Below are 22150 nucleotides of genomic sequence, written 5' to 3'. Positions count from 1 at the left end.
GAATCCTCCATTGACTTCAATAGAACAAACAGTCACCAGCTAAACCTTGTGCCACTTCAAATTTTGGTAGTGATGTCATTTAGCATGTTTAAATAAATTATACTGTGTAGGCAGAGTTGAGAGCACATCATTTAAAACAGTTCTTATAAATATATATCACAGTAGTCTTGTTGCCAGCCGGCTTGTGCCCCTTAATCACTAAACGAGTATAAATGACGAAGGAGCACAAGCCCGCTGGAACGGAGACTGTATGGGACATTCGCGATACGGCTACTGTTTATAGCGAGGCGTTTTTGGACAATTTCTGACTGCACAGAATTTATATGCCCAAGTACTGTACATCTATTAAATCCCACTATAAACCCGCTTACTGACTGTTCTAGGTTGCTTGCTCTGTTCTCAGAATCATAGCAGCATAATCAGATCACTCACATATGTGATGCGATCAAGCAAAATCAGTCGGAACTCAGAAATATTAAAATTTCTGGTTCTTCTAGGATAGTAAAAAGCATTTACAAAGCTGGATTTTGCAGAAAACCCCATTGAAATTGAACAACCAGTTCCAAAGATATGAGTACGGTAAATAAAGAGTTTCAAAAACAACAGGAAACAAAAGGAAATATTCCCTTTGTTTGGCTATATCTCAAAATCAATATTTCTGAGTTCCGACTGATTTTGCTTGATCGCATCACATATTTTGATATCACTACCAAACTCAATAGCTCTCTCACATACAATAACAGCTGCATTTTGATGTCACTATCACGACAAAAGATGTGACCGGCTCTGACAAAACCAGGAACATGTTGCATTTTGACATTTTGTGATTTGAATAAAAACGTAAGCACTAGACAATAAGCTTTAAAATGATATCAAAATTATATAAATAGCATCAATATTTTTCAAGATATGGATAATTTTGTAAATGATACCTTGATATTTTTGCCAAATTGCTTTTTTGATGGGTCAATTAGTTTCTCACCTTACACAGGATTGAATAAGGATTATCATAGTTCAGCTTATTGATTTAATAAGTACTTTCAAGAATTTGAAAGTCCACTTAGTCCCACAGGACCATGAACTCCAAAATTTGATTTTTTTTGGGGGGAATGTCATTTTTTAAGGCCTATTATTTTAATACAGGAATAAAATGCAGGAATAAAAGACCTATTTTTATTCCTGCATTAAACCACTCGTTCATTCATACAAAGCAATAAAATGAGCGCAGACAAATGGTCAGTTTGACACATATTCTTTGAGACCTCTTGTCTTTCAAAGAAAGTTACTCAGCCGTGGAATAAGTTATTGTCACAAAATAATGAGGTGTCATTGTCGACAGGAAAGAACAATGGTTTCACTAATATGAAAAAATATGGAGATAGATTTCAAAAATTTCTGATATACAGCCGTTTTTGAAAGTTTCCAACTTTTTTTTGAAGAGTTTATATATTGATATATTGGTGATACGACTTTAAAAAGAAAAGGCCTTTTTGGTCAAGCATGATCTCCCTGATCAATGACCAGTGGCCCCCCTGGGTGTATAGTACTGTCCCTCAACAGAACTTATAAAACACACAAGAAAACAGCAGATCAATTTCATAGAAATTTATTATTTTCATATTGTACTTTTTATACATGTTAGTTGCTTTCTACAATTCAAAAAAATTCCTTCCACACTCATAAAACATAATTGAGCCTGATGGCTGTTATAGAAGAGTTGAACAGAGCTCTATTTGCCACCAAGACCATGGTGAAAGAAACTGAAATCATTCACAGCAAATTCTCTCATCTACTTGACAAAGGGCTGATATTAACAAAGGGAGCTGAATTACACTCATCACATACCATTCTGGCAGTCGAATGCATTGCTACAATTGGGCCATGTGACCAGATGTCTGACTGCTAGAGAAATTCATGATTTTCAGTAACAGTTCCTTTGCTTATAATGTTGGCACACACCCAGACTGCACATTATACATATACATTGTATGCACACTGGTTTTTGGTGCTTGTGTCCCTTTTGTCCCACTTCAGCCCAACCAAGAGAATACACCAAGTTTCATTCCACATGCCCACAATGTACTGGAGTGAGGGTCGTTGGGCTGTCAGCTTGTCATGTTAGTCTCAGTCCCAGCTGGCTTGCACTCTGTAACAATTGCTGATTGGTTTATGAATTTCCATATAAAAAATGTTGCCATTTGGCTATGGAACCATGTGACTGTGGCATTAGAATGTGACTTGTCGGGCTCTCAACAATATACTGCCCAGATTTGTAGTTTAACTGAAAACCACAAGCACAAAATGTACAACAGTTACAATATAGGACTACATTAGGGGCGGCCGCCACAGAAGGCCAATCATCTGCTTAGTGCCAAAGGAGCTCAAACTGACTGGGACTGAGACTAACATCATATGAGTTGATACCTCAAAATATTTCTTCCTCTGGTGAATCAAGTGGGTGACCAAATGGATATTGCACAATATCCCTCTGAATATCAACCAATTAGATTTACTACATTAATAAATGGGTAGAGGAATTCATATTCAATTCATGATTGAAATGACAGTCATAGATGAGGTAAAATTATATTTTTCATCAAAATGGGCTAGAATTACTTCTATAATTTTGTTTTATGTAGTTTGACAGCTAACATAATAATACATTCATTGTCACAGTTTTACCACATTTGAATACTCGATTGGCCAACTACTATTGATTATTTTTGCTATTTTTAGAGTTGGTTGCAAAAACACTTGCACAGTGCACGGGTGAATTTTGCAAATTCCATTGTACACCACCATGGCAAACTTATAAACATATATGTAGCAAAAAGTGTTGAATATGGTGACCACCTGGTCTCACCAATGACAGCTGTGGGTGTTGCTTTGAAAATAAATAGAGTTCTGATATTTTTAATTGATTTTGTTGTGCTGGTGATATATGAAATTAAGTGGTAGAAAAGGTATTTATATATGAATTATATAAAACAAATAATGAATGACTTTATTCGTTCAATGGAAAGAATATTTTATATTGGCGAAAAATGAATTGTTCCATTTAACTCAGCAAAACCTGGTTGAATGGAACAGTCCATATTTCACCTCATTATTTGTACCCTTGTACTAGTAAACATTCAACATTTGTATTAATCTTTCCACCAGCTTTGTTGCAACGTAGTTGTACAGTGTTTACAGAAGCCCTTATTTGGCTAATCCTCATTTCGCTAATGCACTAATACTTCAATAAAAGCTACCTGGAATTCACCTAGGCACATTCAATTAGTATTAATAAATTTGGATGTGACCGATATAATTGTAGTTTAATATACCAAATAAACCTCTCCAAACTTCATAAATTTGGGACACATTCAACTTGACAAAAAACAGATGTATTTGATGGCATACAGTTCATTAACAGCTAACACGTCACCAGAAGCTTCTGCCTGCTGGTCGCAAAGTCAGTAAGGCCAGCACATGGCTCCATATTTTGCTGTGCGGTTTTCCGCTGCAAAAGTCATTGTATTTGGTTTGACTCAGCCATTTTCGATTCTCGCCTGCGAGATTTGGTTCTCAGCTGCCATTTTTAGCTCAAATGGTTAGCTTTATTCAATGGCTTTGCTTTACTAAACACTTTCTACAGCAGAAAACCCTTTGGCAACATTTTTAAACTGCAGAAAAATTTTCTTGCAATTCTTGTAATAGGAAAACACAGATGTAAACCATCCATAATTTGTGGCCTTTATAAAATACACAGACTGCAGTTTATTAAATGTGTAGGGTAGCATTGGGCAATAATTGTATATATATTATCAGGAAACTCCATACAAACGTGACTTTATCTTTACTTTTGGTATAGACAATACTGTAAGTATTGTAGACGATACTGTAAGTATTGTCGATACTTCAATATCGGCAGATATCAATGCCAATGAAGTACCAACATATAAAGGTTACCACTTATATAGTAGTCGCAAAAAAGTGATGAAAAACAATCTCCAAGAACATCAAAGTATATTATAGTTCACGCTAAATCGATCACCAAGGCCCACTTTTCAAAGAGATTTGCTGAATTCAAGAAAATTTGAATGCTTGTACTGTATCAATGATCACCCAAGACCACACAGGTACGTTGAGTTTGTACATTTTAATGCACCAGGTGGTGTTACCTACATGATTCCAAATGTTTATATAGATCTACAAACCAATGCTTACTATTGGAAACACTGAAGCTGGTTTCTGTGACAAAACGGTTTGAACACAGATTGTACAAAATCTGTGTTTTAATTCCCAATAAAATGTATTAATGTGACGAGTCAACGTTTCAATCACTCTATATTTGCACAAGGGAAATTTTCACAAATACAGTCGTCTATACTATGATCACCTGTAATAGGCGAGAATTATTTGTTTTTATTACAGCGCATGTCAATAACTCCCAACTTACGCCCGCTGCGTCACTCACGCAATACGCATATGTGATGCATGCGCACAGCTTTATGTACGCACGCCATTCTAGATCAATCCACAATGTTATGAGTCCCGCATTTTACGAGCTGATCAGAGTTTAGGGACAACTGTAAATATGCACTCCTGAAAGCATGGAAAGTGCCATTACAACTTAACTCTCTTGCCAATCAAATCGCGCTATTTATTTGACTTGTGGGAATTGTTTTGGCAAATTGCAGCTGATGGTGTGATCACCTGTTATCGAGAATGATGAAACTGGTACCATAGGTGCAGGTGGCGGATATTGCTACCCTGTGCCAGCTATCAGGCATACTGGTACCTATCACTAAATCCACCCTCTACTAAGTTAGTTCTTCAAAAATAAGGCTCTTTTCAACAAAAACACTTTTGTTGCCTGATGCATTCAAGAAAATAATACCAAAATAATTCACTTTAAAATTTGTCACCTATTTTTGCATTTGAATTAAATAAGCTAAATATTATCATCAGGAAGCCTTATACAAACATAACTTTGTCTTTACTAAGTGCGCCCGCAAACACAGCTTGAATGCTAACAAAGACCTGATCTGCATGCTGGGCGGCGTCTACTCGACTGTGGATGCTGCGTTTCTTGTAGTAGTCTACGAGTGGTGCGGTTTGCTTGTGGTATGCTTCAAGACGAGATTTGAGAGTCTCCTCGTTGTCATCAGACCGCTTGATGAGTGGTTCACCAGTGATCTGTCAATATGGAAATATAAGGGCAGGTTTATTACAAATTGGAAACTTAGTTTGGCTTGATATCATTTGGGGCCATAGACAAGTGGAGGGGCCCATCCACAGGTAAAAAAACAAACAAACTCAAATCTGTTCATTACTCCTCACCCCCTCTTCCTGATCTGAATTGATTAATCCATCTCGCTTTTCTATCACTCTCTCTCTCTCTCTCTATGATTTTAGACTCCCTCCAATTGATAATATGATAAGCCCTGGCTACGTGATCACTTATGGCCGAGTTCTTAAAATGGCTCTCATGTGTATGATCCACTTTTGAAGACTGCCAGCAAGATAACATCGCTACCAGAAGTGACATAACTTTCCGCCAGTCATCAGCTGTTGGATCATCACAACAACACCAAACTGGCAGGAGGTACCCACCACCCAAAAGGAGTATTTTGTGATCCTAGCATCCTCTTTTTATGACATTTTTCAGTACATATCCACGAAAAAGCCTATTCCCAAAATTTCAGTTGATTCCGATTTTGCATTTGCGAGTTATGCATGATTATGCGTATTACACTGCTCCATAGACAATGTGTTGTAATTTCGTTCTGGTATACCAGAGCGAAATTCAAATTTCACGATATCTTTGCTAAACGAATTAATCTGCAAGATATATTTTGCACATAAACATTATGTAGCCAGAGGTTTCCAGTAATATAAAAATCTCAACTTTTTTTGAGAAAAGTGGGGGGATGAGGCTGTGGATCATGAAATGCCCTTTTAAGTAAGGTGATATGGAGTAAAGAAAGGTTGCCCAATATTTACCAGCTTCTTTACCTTGTGCGACACTTTTGTTGCACAATCGCCTAAATTTACTCAAAATAAAATTGTCGAAAAATCAACTTCAGGTGGCATTTTGTTTTCATTTTTCTTTATATTGAATTAGTTTAGTATAGAATCTTGCGCAAAAGTTTTGGTGAAAACAAACACTGATAAAGGCCTAAAAGTGATGAAACCAAGCAGCAGAGGCTTGCCAATGGAATGTGCATGAAAAAAATCATTTACATCTTCCTGCAAATGGACATTTTAAATGAATGATTTTGTCATGGTAACACCTAGGTTTCATTATCATTGAGGTATAGGACTTTTTATTTTTTTGGAGAAGAGCAGGTAGGGCAACTACTTGATTATATTTCTACATGTTCATACTCCAGACTCTGCGAAGTTTACGAAATCCACGCGGGTCAGTTTTTTAAAAATCACATTTTGTTCCTAAAATGGGGGTTATAGCCGAAAATATAGCGCCCTCAACGTGCACTCTCCCCATAGGGCTACATGTAAAGACCAGTTATAGACAAATGGCCCTAAAATAAAACGGACTCGTTCATTTTTCCTCAAATTTTGCACATGATGTAGATTTAACATCTGGAATGTAATGCAGGTGGTGTCGTTGCTGCTCTTCTAAATTCATTTATAAAATGTCCGCCCCAGACCAAGGTGTAACTTCTACATGTATCACAAGCCTGACGGAATAGTCATTTGGTAGATGTTCCAATCTGAATCTGAATGTAAAGGAGAAGGAGAGGGAGAAGTCGGGAGAGGGGCAGGAGGTAAGTAGCTGTAACTTACATCATCTGTCATTGGTACTTTAGGTGGATGAAATTCTTCATGATAGCTTCTCCCACTAGCCCGATGGAACAGTCTGCCAGTAATTCTCCTAATCAGTAGCTTGTCATCGATGCCAAATTCTACTACTGAATCCAAGTTAGTTTTCCTCTTGGTTAATAGTTGATCAAGCTGAAATCAAAATGTACAAGCAGGTTTTGTTTTGTCCTTTTTGGTATTTAAAAATATTTACCATAAAATCAGCCATTTTTTATATTGTGAATTTTATATTGGCATTTTCAGATATGAAAAGGACTCATGAATTTTGACCCAGGTCTTATAATGAGCGTCACCCCTGGGTGGGAAATATGTTTTTATTATATTCTTTACTTTTTTCTCTTTCATGTGACACCACTCAGGGGTCATACCTTCTTGGCATTTCGAGATATGTCCATGTAAAGACCAAAAGGTTGTTGAGTAAGAAAGTATTAGTTAGATGTAGACCAAGTAATACGTGATGTGCTCACGCAAAATCAGTTGGAACTTGGAAGTTGGAAATATTGATTTTGAGATATAGCCCAACAAAGGAAGTGTTGTCTATTGTTTTGGAAACTCTTTTACTGCTCATATCTTTTGGCCTGATTGTCCAAATTCAATGGGGATTTCTGCAAAATGTAGCTTTGCAAATGCTGTTTACAATCCTATAAGAAACTGAAAAAATTGTGGGATATGCTTAACAATAACAATTAGTGGGTTTTGAGCGGGGTCACCGTCGGACAAGTTTAGACAGTTCTAAACTTGTCCAACAGCGCACCCGCTGAAAAACCCACTAAAAAAACTGAAAATTGAATATGTCCGACTTCAGACTGATTTTGCTTGCTCACACCACATATAGGACAAGACCATTTCATGGTTCAGCATAAAGCAATGAGCTATCTTGACCCAAGTATGATACCTTTTCAGCCTGTCCTACAGTCCTTGGGAATCCATCAAGAAGGAATCCATTCTTGCATTCAGGTGCATCTAGTTTGCTGTCAATCATCTCTACAACCAACTCATCGCTGACCAGTTGACCGGCATCCATCACTTTCTTGACCTTTTTACCAAGTTCTGATCCTGATGCCACAACCGCCCTCAGCATATCACCTGTAGCCAAATGACATACACAGTACTTCTCTGCTAGCTTTGGGGCCTACACAAGAAATGAAAAAAACAAACATGGTTTATTAGAATTTTCAACAACTCTTCCTACACCTTTGTACGATGTTGTACAGGAGCCAACCATTGTTAACCCTAATCCAACTAGGACTCACTAAAGCTCACTATTAAAACCACTCTGCGTGCATGCATTCCACTGGACTTGATGACGCAATCAGACCAAGTCATATATATCCAGGGAATCATTGGCCGGGCCAATGTCACCTGTGTAGCTACATGCTGGGGATCTTCTACGTGGCATGCGAGGGATCCGAGGTTCGAATCCCGGGGGTGCCAAGTGGCTTTCTTCTTCATCTTCTCTCCTTTTTCGTTCCTTCTTTCCCTTCCGATAGCCAAAAAACCACGGGTAGGGTTAGGGTTAATCCCCGATGAATCCACACATTAGCATAGTGGGGTAGGCCAATAGGCGAACGGAATTAAAGCAAGCGTGCATACCGTACGCATTACGCCTGGAACCTGTGTGACTGTGTGCGTATACACTTTTACAAGATGGGTTCAGTATTTTGGAGGTAGCAGCTACACATTGCCATTTCATCGATTTTTACGTAAGGCTGAGTGGCAAAAATTAACTGACATTCCTCGTGAAATAAACATGTGAATTATAAGATCTTTAGCTTGTTTTCATTGTTGAAAAGGATTCAATCATGTTTCGCCGTTGTTCATCACCGTTTAACAACTCGCATCCGGCACGTTTTAAGTAAACCATACGGACGACATGGACTCATTGTTAAACGGTGATGAACAACATGATTGAATCCCTAAATATTCAAACAACCTTATAATGAAAGACAGAGATAAAAAGACTGCCCTCAGCATATTACCTGTAGCCAGGGTGTTCTTGTTCTAGTTCAGAAAATTGCTAAATGGGTCTTTTGAAAGCCAATGTAAGGGGCTGTGCAATAATTACCAATCAAATCACTTGCCCGCCCCCGGCCTGCCAAAATTGCTTGCCCCCCCCCCCCTCCTTTGCACATGCCTAATTTTTGGGATCCCAATTTGCAAACCGTACCATTTTCCTAAGCCTTTTTAGAGCCTTTTATTTAAAAGGCGCCCCATGAATGTGTGCCAATATCACTTGCTCCCCTTCTCAGCTTGCCAAAATTGCTTCCCCCCCCTCTTTTGCCTCGCCAAAAATGTCTTGCCCCCCCCCAATTTTACAGTCCCACCAGGGCTCATAATTATTACACAGCCCCTAATTAACTCTATTAATGTTGTATATTGAAGTATTCATTCATGGACGATGCATCTGTATTATACTGTGCTTCCATGGCAACAAATTAACACTGACTCACAAATAAATCAATGATGTATTGCAATCAGTTTGAAATATCAAAATTATTATTTCTGACATTTATTCAAAATATAAATACAAAAACTGACCCATAATTAATTAAATATTATTTCAATTTCAAAAATTACATTAAATTTTACTTCAAAATAATAAACTGACGAGGCTACATTGTACCGACAGATCAATATGGTCTTAATTGAAGTCAAATGCAAGGACACAAACAATGTATAGCACAAAAAGAAAAAAAAAAAAAAAAAAAAATTGATTTTAGCTAGATACATTTCACACATGTTTAGTTCCTATCAAATTTGATTAGTGGTATCATGGTTCGACATGAAACAATTTAGAATTTTCAAGATAATATGTTTTAATAACTTCAATGTCCATATCAGATTAATTAAATATTGACAGTCAATTCAATTTATTGATGATTTTAATCTGTAATGTTCAATTAATGTTTATCTTTCATTTACCCATGATTTTCTGCACAGCCTTTTGTATTGAATGCGATGCAATGAACTTGCTAGTACTCGAGTTGACACCAAATAATTGTTATCATATCAAATTGCCCATTTAGGTTGCATGCAAACAGAGATTGTAATTTAGTGTATTGACCCAAGTGCTATTATTTCAGTTGCACACATCATTATTTGTTTGCAAATTAAAAATATTAAGTACCAGAGTACCCAGATTGCAAATTTATTTGACATTTTGCTACGTACTGAATGAATGTGTATAATCACGGTTTCGCCTGGCTTTATATGTGCAGTACATGCACTGACTGTATGAACGTGTGAATAATTTAGTCATCAAAGCAATAAATGCCATTTTATAATGTTAATTTTAGAAGTCGCATACAAAAGCGGATAATATTGATGCGATTACTGACATGTCCCACCTGTACTGATGCAAATTCAATATAGATTTCAATCAAACTAATTTAGCACACCAAGGTCGATCAGACTGTCAAGTTTTCCTATACGTACTGAATTCCTGTGCCCAGGTAAATATGTCCACTTCCTGGTTGAATAGTTAGTGTCTCATAATTATACTGGTTGTATTTTGTGATAACACTATGCCTTCATGTCAAAATGAAAGATTTTAACATGGGGATTTGACCTTTTCATGCATGCATCATGAAGCGGCTACCCAGTACTGAATAATGAAATGATGTAAACTGTATACGCCCTTGATTCAATTCACCAGAAAATGCACTTATTTTCTGTGAACAATTTGTAACTCCACCATATCTGCATTATATGCACTAGAATACATTTTTAACCTCTTAGACTTAAAAATATCATCTACCTGCATGCCCTTGCCAGCCCCTGGTGGGCCCAATAGCACCGCCCGAACTCCGATAATCTCTGCTTCCTCCGCCCCTACATCCGGCCCCTGGCCCTGGATTGCAGCAGGTGCAGCCATGTCAACACTATATACCTCTACACAAGCTTTCAATGCAACAATAAAGCTAAAAAATGCACAATTTGAGCCAGTCTGCGAGGATGATTAACACTATGTTATAACAGCTCCTCACTGATGCTGCTGAAAGGATGCAAGCAATGTAGCATCAAGTTCAACTGAGCCCAGAGCACAGAGTCTACGTGCAGTATGCAACACAGATGCTCCACTATGGAGCTACTGTCAGTATGGTAAATAATGCTAAGCATGCATGCACCAGAAGACAATTTTTCACTGTGCATAATTTTCCCAAATATAAACTCTCAACAAAGAGCACAATCAATGCACAGCGTAAAACTGGAAAAGACCCAGGTGAACATTTTGTCGTTGATTGTAAACACAATGCACAATATTGCGCAATGATGGGGATTTTTCCCACATTGAAAATCAGGTTTTTGAGGCACAAACAATTCAAAAGGTTATGGTTCTATGTAATGTTGTTATTTTCTTCACTGTGTAGAAATTTTCACAATTTTAAAGTTATTTTCCAGTTGGTTTATTTTTGCTAACTTTTTGACACCAGTCACAACCGTGAAATTAAAAGTATGTGAAACGTTCATAAAATGCATTGATTGAGCACCCACAAAATCAAGTTGCTAAAGCAACCAAAAAAACCCAGGTTTACTGGGCGGATTGACTTTTCAAGTAGGGCCAGTTGGTCTGGATTTTTTTTCTGGAGGCTAAAAAATGACCCTAAAATTTCACTGAAAGCTTGAAAATTTGGCACAAATTTGATGAATTTTCGCAAGCATATTTTGAAAATGTTTTCAGTCAAAATCAATCAATTTTGGCTCCAAAATAGTGATTTTACATGATCTTAGTAAAATTCTTGCAAAACACAAAATCTGGGTCGGCTGGTCCATAAAACAGGGTTTTTTTGTTGCTTTTAATTAGTGCTGTAATCGATTGTCGTAAGTATCGATAGTCGGAAAATACATAGACTTCCGACATGTCGAAACACTCAATGTCAGTATCGATACACAAGCGACATGGCACACATGCTTAGATTATCTCAAATCAGGTCTCAAATTACCGTCAAATACTCAAATTACCGTCTCCCAATTCCAAGGTGAGCTTTACATCTAGAATACATGCATCATGTCGTCTTCACGATCTCCAGCCCCTCCAGTATTGGTAAACTCAAATCCGTGTTTCAAACTGCGTGAGTATCGATAATAGTATCGACATGTCGGATGTTTGCCTCCCGACATATCGATACCCAGAAAGCTTATCGATTACAGCACTACTTTTAATGTTAAATTTCTTTCTTCAAATTATGAAATGCCTAAGTTACGTGAAAATATATGCTTATATAATTTGTAATAAAAAGCCTAGTTAGCCTACAGGAAATTTAAACTCTTTATGATTCCAGGTCAGTCATGATTAACTTCAATGAAAAGTTCATGCAAACTATACTTTTTTTTTCTCACAAAATTGTATTTTTTTTCCAGCAGTGGCTGGAAATCCCAAAAGTGATATCTTATGACGTAGCTGTGTGTGTAAATTTTCGCTGTGTAGTAGCTGTGTTGTACGTGAAAAGCATGAAATTAATGTATCGTGAAAATTTCCACTTTTAGAGTAATGAATTGCATCAACACAGCTCAATATTGATTGATAAGTCCTTCATGCAAAAAATAAACTGAAAAACAACAAATCTTTGGGTCTGACCTCATTATCAACAAATTTATTAAAAGGGCATTTCGTGATCCACAGCATATTGCAACCCACTTTTATCAAAAAAAATTTGAAATTTTCATACTACTGGGCCAGAGCCAAAAATGGTCATCACTCAACCTAAAATTTAGAAATTGTCACAGGAGTGAATTTCTCCTCTGGTTTAATAGACTCCCGGAGGGGGTACTCACATGTAAATGGGGTATGGGTATGTGCGGCGGTCAAGGGTCCCCTTTTCAGGCTCCCCGGCAGTTCCTTAAGACCCACATTTGGATCATGCTCCAGTTCTTTGAGCCTCAAACTCTGGCAATTGTAGCTCTTTAGCCAAAATTTGGACAATTTTGGAATTTTTTTAGCTCCAAGGCCTATAATTTGGCCCAATTTTAGTTCACAAGACCCACCTAAAATGTTGAAATTTCAGTTCATCAAGCCTCTACTTTTCCCAAAATCAGTTCTTAGTTCCCAAAGTTCGGCGCTCCGCGCCGCACACCCCTACCAAAATTTCAGTTGAGTGCCCCCCCCCCCCACGGGAATAGACTACATGTATACCAAAGATTATGAATCGGCAAAAAAAAGGTAAAATTTGCCCGTCAATTTCGGAATCCAAGCAATAAAATACACACGTAGCAGGGCATGAATTTTAAAAAACAGCAGGTGTGCTACAAATCGCACTCCTGGAAATAGTCAGGCGAGCTACAGGTGTGCTGTTAATTGCACTCGGTGAGGATTATAGGTGTGCTATCATTTGCACTCGGTAAGAAGTTTAGGTGGGCTATTTGAATTATTGCACTTGATATTCAGATAAGAAGCATTGGTGTTGAATGTGGGACTACAATGTACAGAAAGACAGGGAAGGGAGAAAGAAAGAAAAGGAAAGAAAAAAGAAAAGGAGAAAAAGGAAGGGAGAAAGAAAAGGAAAAAAGGAAAGAAAAAAAAAAACCACGGGCCTAAATAAAACATAAATACACTGCTTAAATACATAAAATTATTTATTATTTCGTACATAATCATAAACCAACAATTACTATGCAAACCATGCCCAGTAAAACATGTTTACTATATTCACCCATTGCAAAAGTCGCCAAATTCGTACTACACAAAGTGCCACTTCACTCACTTTTTTGCAAGGCACCCTCCAATCTCATCTAACCAAAATTTTTATGTACAAAAACTACATTTATTCACCGTGTGCACAATTTAACTCACCGTTAAACTCTGTTAGTTAGATATTTGGAGAGTAGTTTCTGAAAAATCAGTTCGAAATCGCCACTTTCAAATTCACTAGAAAGTCGTCAAAATTTGCCGCGAACAAGTGCCAATCATGTGTGTTGGTACCATGCGCAATGGAGCTTCAGTTTTCACTAGACTTGGAAACCTACGGCATGGAAACACCGCGGTTATCAGCGAATCGCAAATTGACCTTTTCATTGTTGACCTGCTTGTGAACTGCGACCTGACAGTGCAAGTGACTTTTTTTAAATTACGTTATAGGAACACGGTCATCAGTACTATTTTCGATTACATATTTTATGCATGTGAAGAATATTACGGGATGAATTTGAAGGCTGAATTTGAAGGCTGCAACTTTGGAAACTCCTTCAGGTGACAAGGTGCGCTATAAATCGCACTCGGTAAAGTGATTTAAGGTGGGCTCTATGCGCGCGATCGCACTCCTTAAAATGCATGGCCTGACGTAGCTCCCTCTCGGTGTGGCGGGACAGAATTATTAAATCTACAAAATATCTACAAAAAATATAGGATTTTTTTGTTTATGGTATTATAAAGGTCTTCTGTATAGACAATTTCAGCACTAAAAAAAATGTCAGTGGACTTTGCAAAGATAAAGAAATAAATTAAAATATGTGTAAAATTACGTCCCGCCACATTTTGAGGTGAGTTTTTTACGTTCCGGAAGGGACGAAATTTTTTTAATTTTTATATCACTGGAAACCTCTGGCTACATAATGTTTATGTACAAAATATTTCTTGCAGATTAATTCGTTTAGCAAAGATATCGTGAAATTTGAATTTCGTTCTGGTGCACCAGAACGAAATTACAACGTATTGTCTATGGAGCAGTGTAATACACATAATCATGCATAACTCGCAAAGCATAATATCGGAATCAACTGAAATTTTGGGAATATGTTTTTTTCGTGGCTATGTACTGAAAAATGTCATAAAAAGAGGATGCTAGGATCACGAAATACTCCTTTAATGAATGTACTATAATAAAGAAGGGGGTGAATTTTATAATTCCTACCGTAACAAAAGAAGGATACCGGTCGTTGAAGTTAATACCAATGTTAGAAACAAATGTTTTATCCCAGTACTTTTGATAAAAATTCAACAAATGTACTGTGTTCACAAATACACGAATGAGCTTTTTTCTTGGATATCTACTTTTAAGGATGCTAGGATCACAAAATATTCCTTTAAGGTTGGTCTGAACCCTGGAATTATGGAAACTTTCGGGCCTCATACTGCTAAATTGTTGGTGTAATGCTATAAAAGTATATGTATATTTAGAATGGCAAAGACTTCATCAATTCATCTGTGAGGTCAAATTTGAGCCAAAATGCAATTTTTGGCCCCAAATCCCCAAAATAACGGTTTTTGGCCCACTTCTTTTTTGTTTAAAAACGTAACAAAAAAATTCTTGGGCCAAAAAATCTTTTTTATTAATTTTTAAAAACTAGATAAAAATATCTAGGAGCCGTTTTTTCATTTTTTTGAATTTTGATCAACTTCACCAACAATATTTGAAATTTTTTATGATTTTTTTGAAAATGCAACATTTTTTGACCATTTTTGGTGCAAATTTCTCAAAGTTGGTCAAAATTCAAAAAAATAAAAAAACTGCTCCTAGATATTTTAATCTAATTTTAAAAATTAATAAAAAAATAATTTTGGCCCAAGAATTTTTTTGTTACGATTACAAAAAAGATGTGGGCCAAAAAAATGTTTTTTGGGGATTTGGGGCCCAAAATGAGCATTTTGGCCCAAATTTGACCTCGCAGATGAACTTATCAAGTCTTTGCCATATGTATACTTTTCTATACTTTAGACCAACAATTTAGCAGTTATATGAGGCCCGAAAGTTTCCATAATTCCAGGGTTCAGACCAACTTTAAGTACTGTCTGGACATCATAACAAAATTGTTCAATGTTGTGCTAGATACAGGCTTTATTCCGGGGTTCCCGTGTTTAGGCTATATAATTTCAATTTATAAAAAAATAAAGGTGCTACAAATGACACAACTATCGGGGTATCACACTTCCAAGCTGCATGTAGATGTTCACCTCTGTGCTAAATTCTCGTATTACTAATTACATTGAAGGTGTTGGTATCCTTGGCGAAGAACAAGCCAGGTTCCAAGACAACTATTCTACACTTGACCATGTATGTATTCACACTTAGCAAAAGACAAAACTGTTTGTTGACAGTAATTATATGCCGGTGATACAATTATTTTATCCGATAATGATCAAGATCTTCAAAATGAACTCAATTCTCTTTACAGTTATTGTCAAATATGGAATCTTGCTGTTAACCCAAGCAAAACAAAAGTTGTAATTTTTTCTCGTGGGAAGATCAGAAGAAAACCATTATTCCACTATGGTAATGAGAACCTAATTGTGTGTGATGAAATTATCTTAGCGTAGTTTTTAATTATAATGGAAAGTTTTAAAAAAAGTATTAGAGAGGTTTGCTAAATGAAGTTTTGAAAATTTACTTCAACTGGAACAGCAACTTCAGAAATATTGATTGGATTTCTTTCTCAAATTTACTCCTACGCGAACGTATGATTGGTTACGGCACCAACAGCGTCTTGTCGCTTAAACTCGGGACATGCGTATCAATGTGCGTTCAAAAGAAGGGCACATGTAAGAGCTTGTAACCGATTGCATCAAATTGTATATCTTTTGTTTGGTCATATTATTCCCACTTCAAGACAAACTATCTTAGGCGCTTTGTTTGAATACACACAGTGATAGGCTGTATAAGGGTGTAGTTGCAAACAGCTTAGGGTACCAGCTTATTTGATTCAGCTTGTTGTTCTGAGTAATTTGACACCAATTTTATTGAAATTGGCCAAAAATTGAGACAGTGCCGGCCAAATAACGACACACAAGGGGGGGGGCAGATTTGACCTTTATTTTATAGTTTTAGGGGAATTTTATCACATTAAGGATTATGTAGTGCATTTTTGGTATCTACTTACATAGTTTTAGGTCAAAGAAGGTCATTTATGCACTTTGTGTCAAATGAAACTTTTTATTAGTGTCCTTTAAATTAACGGTTTTGGGTAAAATTAGGCCGTGAGGGCGCTTTACCTTTTAGCGATCCCTTTCTCAACCATTTTTTATTTTTAAGTTAAAATCATACTAGAGATAATCATCAATCATCCATATTCTGAAATTTTCAGCCATTTATCACATTTGGTGTGGCTGTGGCGCTCAGTGTTCGAATTTAGGAAAAATAAATGGTTGTCCCACAGACAACCAGATTACAATTTCTGGTTGTCCGTCTAAGTTTTTGGTTGTCCGTAGGCCTACAAATGTGACTTTTGGCTAGATTTATGGTTGTCCAGTGGACAACCGAATCAGTATTTTTGGTTGTCCGGCGACTTTTCTAGTTGTCCCGGGCAACCGGACAACCAAAATTTCGCTGGTGGCGCTAATTTTCAATACAGGGGTAACCAGTGCCCATAGCAATATACAGGGGTCAACGAACTTTGTATCACATGTAAGTCATTTCCAAGAGTCAATAAACATTCAATTAACTAGCGAGAATGGACTTAATTTTGTGCACTGTAGTTATTTCTGAAGTAAATCGCCTATTGCAGCTTGCTGAATAGGTTTCTATACAGATGATATGTCTAATCACTAAGAAAACAAATTATCTATGCCCGTGCAACGGGGCATAGATATTGTATTTGTTGCATTTAGTCTTCGGCTTCTTCCTCTCCTCCTCCTTCCTTCTCCTTAAGACCACACCTTTGCTCTCCTCCAGCTCAAGAACTAACCTTGTGACCCATACTTGGTACAATCGATGGCCTATGGCCCCAGAAAATTTTGTAGGGTAGTCTCGACCCCAGAGGTCAAAGGTCATGGGCTACAGGGGGCAATATGTGTAAAATTTGAAGCATCTCTAGCTCAAAAACTTTTGCGCCCTCAGGGTTCATACTTAGTGTAATGATGGCCCATGACCAGGGACAGGCGATTTGCGCGGAACTTTTTTTCCGCGCAATCTCCGCGCAATTGGCTATTTTTTTCCTATGGGCAGGGATACTGAAAAAAAGTTCCGCGCAATCTCCGCGCAATTTGCTATTTTTTTCCGCGCAAATCGCCTGTCCCTGCCCATGACCCCTAGAAGTAACTTATGGTAGCCACGACCCCAGAGTCAACATGCACAAAGTATGTCAATCTTCAGCAAATTTACGTACGGTACTTGTACTTCCGGATTTCTTTAATTAATGTGTTGTTGATGCTAATCTAGCTAAAAACACGCGCTGCCACAAATAATACAAAAAAGGTTATCATTTGGATTTTGTCTTAATTGCTTTTATTCATTGTAACAATAATACTTATGAAGGAAATGTAGATTATATGAGAAAATAAACATTAAAAACTGAATATTGTCAGGTTGTGATAAATAATTTTAAAATAAACATTAACCGCATGTTAGCAGTCCAGCATGCTTGTAAATGTAAACAAAGCGTCAATTTCATCAATTGGGGACTTCCCCATCAAACAGTGATCGTTACAGAAAGCATGCAAAAAGTGCATGATTTCCTGATGTTGCATATTACAAATATTGCAGAATTGACTTTAGAGTCAAAATTTTGGGGCTTTTATTATCTTACAAATATAAAAGAATAACAATTTCTTATTTTTATCATCAATTAAGGGGGAATTTATCACCTCATGTCCTGAACTTATAAAATATAGCTACATACAAAGTGCTTTTAAATCATTTTAGTAAGTCATTTTAGCCCTATATATTTTTTGTTTACTGTAGGCCTATCCTAGTAACTCAGATGCGTGTTTCATAAGAAACCATAATTTATTCTATTCAACATGTTCAAGTAGGGTACATGAATAGAATACATTAAATCCTTTGTTATACTCTCTATAGAAAATCTAGTGGTGCATGCAAAATATATAACACTGAATAAATTAAATAAACACTTACACAATGGATGCATAGTCATTAGTCAATTTAATACTATAATGTGTTGTTAGGAGAAGAAAAGGCTATTAGGTCACCGTATGTCAGGTTATAGGTCAATTGGTTCAGGTCAAATTTAAGCATCAATTTTGAATACACATGTGAGAGTCTGTGATATCATAATGAGGCATAATTTTGATATTCTGTCTGTAACTGGATATATATCGAGAAGTGCAAGGTGGATATACTAATATACCTTGGGATGTAAATGGTGAGTACAATTTAGAATGCCTAGTTGAGATGGATTTCACAAATAAGTATAAAATAGTTACCAAAATCACAAAAGTTAAGCTTACGGAAAACTACCCAATATGGTGGTATAGGTGACAAGAAATACAATTTTTTTCAACATTGCTGTAGTATATGGTTGTGGTAACCTGTTACCTGTGGCTTAATTAAGTTTCAGTGAAATAATGTCGCTAGTTAAAAATACAAAATATAGCTCAACATTGAAAATAGAAGCATTTTAACCGGTTCCTTTTTTGATAGTTGTGGAGCACCAAGTTCATGAAGTCATAAAAGAAATCAGGAACCACTTATTCCCATTTTACATATCAACTTTATTTCCCTAATGTGTTAGCAACACATATCCAAAATTTTAACGAAATCCGTTGATCAATAAGCTTTCCAAAATGAAGTGAATTAAAAAATCATCAGTGATGTACCACCTTTTGGCTTCTACTTTTAAAAGCATGTAAGCTACGTTGATACCGATGCCACCAATAAAACAAGAAGATTTGCCCCTTCATTTTGCATACCACTTTGTCCAATTTTTGTTTGTAATTTCTTCACAAAATGCAAAAAAATCAATGGGTGTACATGAAGTACCCCCTTAATAACGTTTCTGAAAGCTTGTCTGGAAGAAACTAATTTACCCATGCAGAGAAATGGTTGCTTCCGTCTGTAATGACTGTTTTTAAGTCATTGTGTTTTGACCCGTGAGGTAATTGTTGTTATGGTTTTGCGGTCGCATCATACCACATCCAATCGTAAGGCCGGTTATGGCCTATCCAGTCATCATCAGCCAATGGGAGTAGGCCTATTGCTGGTGTGGGGTTTGCTTGCTTTCGTTTCATATCACATTCAGCGTTCATCAAATACGGATCGAGAAATTTTCCCACCCACCATTCCCTAAATAAGATTAATATAAGGTGAGGCAAGCTTTGAAGTGGGGGATTATTGCTCCATGGGAAGGTCAAGGTAATAAAGGTATAAATCCAAGCTACAAAATCAAAATAATTGTTAATGTTCATGCATGTTTTTGTTTTTGTAAAAAGCTGTTCTCTTACAAAATATATAGTGTAATTCACAATTAGCTTACGCATAATGTTTTACTTTTCAACCTAGCATTTATGTTACCTAGCATTTTATATGTTTGTATATTGTATACATGTGGCTTGCTGATGAAACCTTTATAATTATGTATTAAGTTATCGTTGTATGTTTATGTAGAAAGATTAAGAGAAAATAAATTCTTGATTCGGTTTGATGCTGATATGTGTGGCAAATTAAGTGGTGCGTCTCATAATTTATTTCTCTGTCAATGGGTAATGATTAAATTTCGAAGTTTTGTCTGCGTCCTCAACATGCATCATGTGTTTCATCATGCATGTGACATCATGACATGGATGCAAAATATTTGATTAGCCATGTGAAACTTGCGTCCAAATTTGTAAAATATGCGTCTGGACGCAATGACGCACACTAACGGGAAGCCTGGTCCTTGAGCAAGGCACTTTACTCTACTTGGTTAGTGCTTCGGAGGGCACTTTAAGCCGTCAGTCACGTGTACATACATTGTATTTTCTGACATCAGTGTGCACGTTAAAGAACGTCACAGGCTATTCGAAAAGAGCAGGGGCTCATCCCGGTACTGTTTAAACTTTACTTCAAAAATACACTAACACTCATCTACTCTAGGTTCCGGAGTAAAAATAAGTACAGCTTGTCTGTACGCAGTGCGATAGTACTCATGAGGGAGGCAATATGCCCCGGGGGTCACTCTCACACAAAAGTGCTACCCACCCGCGTCCGACCACCTCTGAAATGCACCCTAAGTTAATGGCGAATTTTCACGTAACCAAATTGTACCCCTAGGCTTAATGGCGAAACACATGCAAAATCCTACCCTTGGAAATCATGGCGTAGCACATACAAAAACCATACCCTAAATGGCGTCAACTTACCCTGAGTAAACACTTGTGCTGAACGTCAAATTGGTCACTTATCGCTCACTGTTCAAAATGTGACATCTGCACCAATAAAATTATAATTATTATTATTATTAGTCCCCGAAACTAGTTCGCAACACAAACTTACATAACGGGCAAAACAGACACATCATTTATCGGTATGACATTTTCGTATTGGTGCTGCCCTATCTAAGTTTGCACTGAAGTGCCATCTCAGTTTTAGTGCGCCGATGTGGATAATGTGTTAATGAATTTTTATTTATTCTGGATAAATAATGGGGTATTAATTACAATTACAAGCATAAGACTAGAGTTTAGACAAGAAGTACAAGATGCTGTCTAATTAATATTATGACAAACATGCAACTATTTAAGCTACAGGAGCCTTGTATTTTTTAGTACAACGTTGCACTAACTTTTTGTATACACTTCATCCCATACCGTTGTGCAGAGCTACTACGCCCGGTATGGGTTCTTCGTACTACCCCGAAACTCAAACTGTCTCCTTTTTAGCGTATAGCCGACCTCAATTCCGAAACATTTAGTGATAGTTAAAAATGCGATCCCCAACCCTTTGGTTACCTTTGGACGAATTTGTAGAAATCTCCGCGGAGTCTCCGTGTCTGAAATTCCCCGGACTGATGGAAGAAGTATTAAGAAGAAGACAGGTAAAATCACAAACTTTACATTTTCTCACTGACTTACCTGTGTTCCTTTACCAGCACCTGGTGGTCCCAATAGAACTGCTTTAGGTCCTCTCTCATCCTCTGTTTCTTTAAGCTTCAATCCTGCTTGTGGGGGCATTTTGGCAAACTTTTATTCCGCACGTACACAAGAATCGTAGCTAACAAGCGGCAGGGGTAAAGGTGAAAAGAATGCTACTTATCAACTGTGCCTATGTAAACACATGGGTGAACCTTGCACACGTGTCGATGCACAGGTGAGTTTACTAGTGTTACTAGTTCTGACACTGAAATCAAATTTTTAGAAACAAAATTGAAAGTAATTTTGATTTTTTTATGCAATCTTGTATTGGTAATTTTGTCTTTCTGCTGGTAAGCACAGTGTGATTCGAGGTATGTTTAGACTGATCAGAATATTTGAAATTCGATTAGACAACTTTTTTATCCTGAAGTAAAAACAGCAGTTATGCAAACGGCTGACATCCTGAATTCTGCAAGCAGGTTGGAGGAGGGGTAGGCAAGATTTTTTTTGGCAAGCCGAAGGGGAAGGGGTTGCGGGGTGCGACTCACACCCCCCCCATTTGGTAAAGTATACAAAAAGTCCAACAATTTCAGGTTTGTACCC

At 37.1% G+C, this 22150-nt stretch overlaps 1 protein-coding gene across 2 annotated transcripts; it reads right to left on the bottom strand.

Annotated features, from left to right (window-relative positions):
• Positions 1-1590: 1590 nt before the first annotated feature.
• On the bottom strand, positions 1591-21783 carry LOC140163011 (adenylate kinase 2, mitochondrial-like). Of its 2 annotated transcripts, none has more exons than XM_072186348.1 (4): positions 21548-21783; positions 7727-7963; positions 6796-6963; positions 1591-5184 (listed from the first exon to the last, which is right to left on the bottom strand). In XM_072186348.1, exons 1-4 carry the CDS (start codon positions 21644-21646, stop codon positions 4963-4965), a joined length of 726 nt encoding a protein of 241 aa, XP_072042449.1. In that variant the 5' UTR covers positions 21647-21783; the 3' UTR covers positions 1591-4962. The 2 variants fall into 2 exon arrangements, with proteins under 2 accessions (XP_072042449.1, XP_072042448.1); XM_072186347.1 differs by lacking the exon at positions 21548-21783 and adding an exon at positions 10589-10908.
• Positions 21784-22150: the final 367 nt, after the last annotated feature.

This window comes from Amphiura filiformis, chromosome 10 (genome assembly GCF_039555335.1).
Source record: "Amphiura filiformis chromosome 10, Afil_fr2py, whole genome shotgun sequence".
NCBI classification, from domain to species: Eukaryota; Metazoa; Echinodermata; class Ophiuroidea; order Amphilepidida; family Amphiuridae; genus Amphiura; species Amphiura filiformis.
This window is presented reverse-complemented; position numbering and strand designations above follow the sequence as displayed.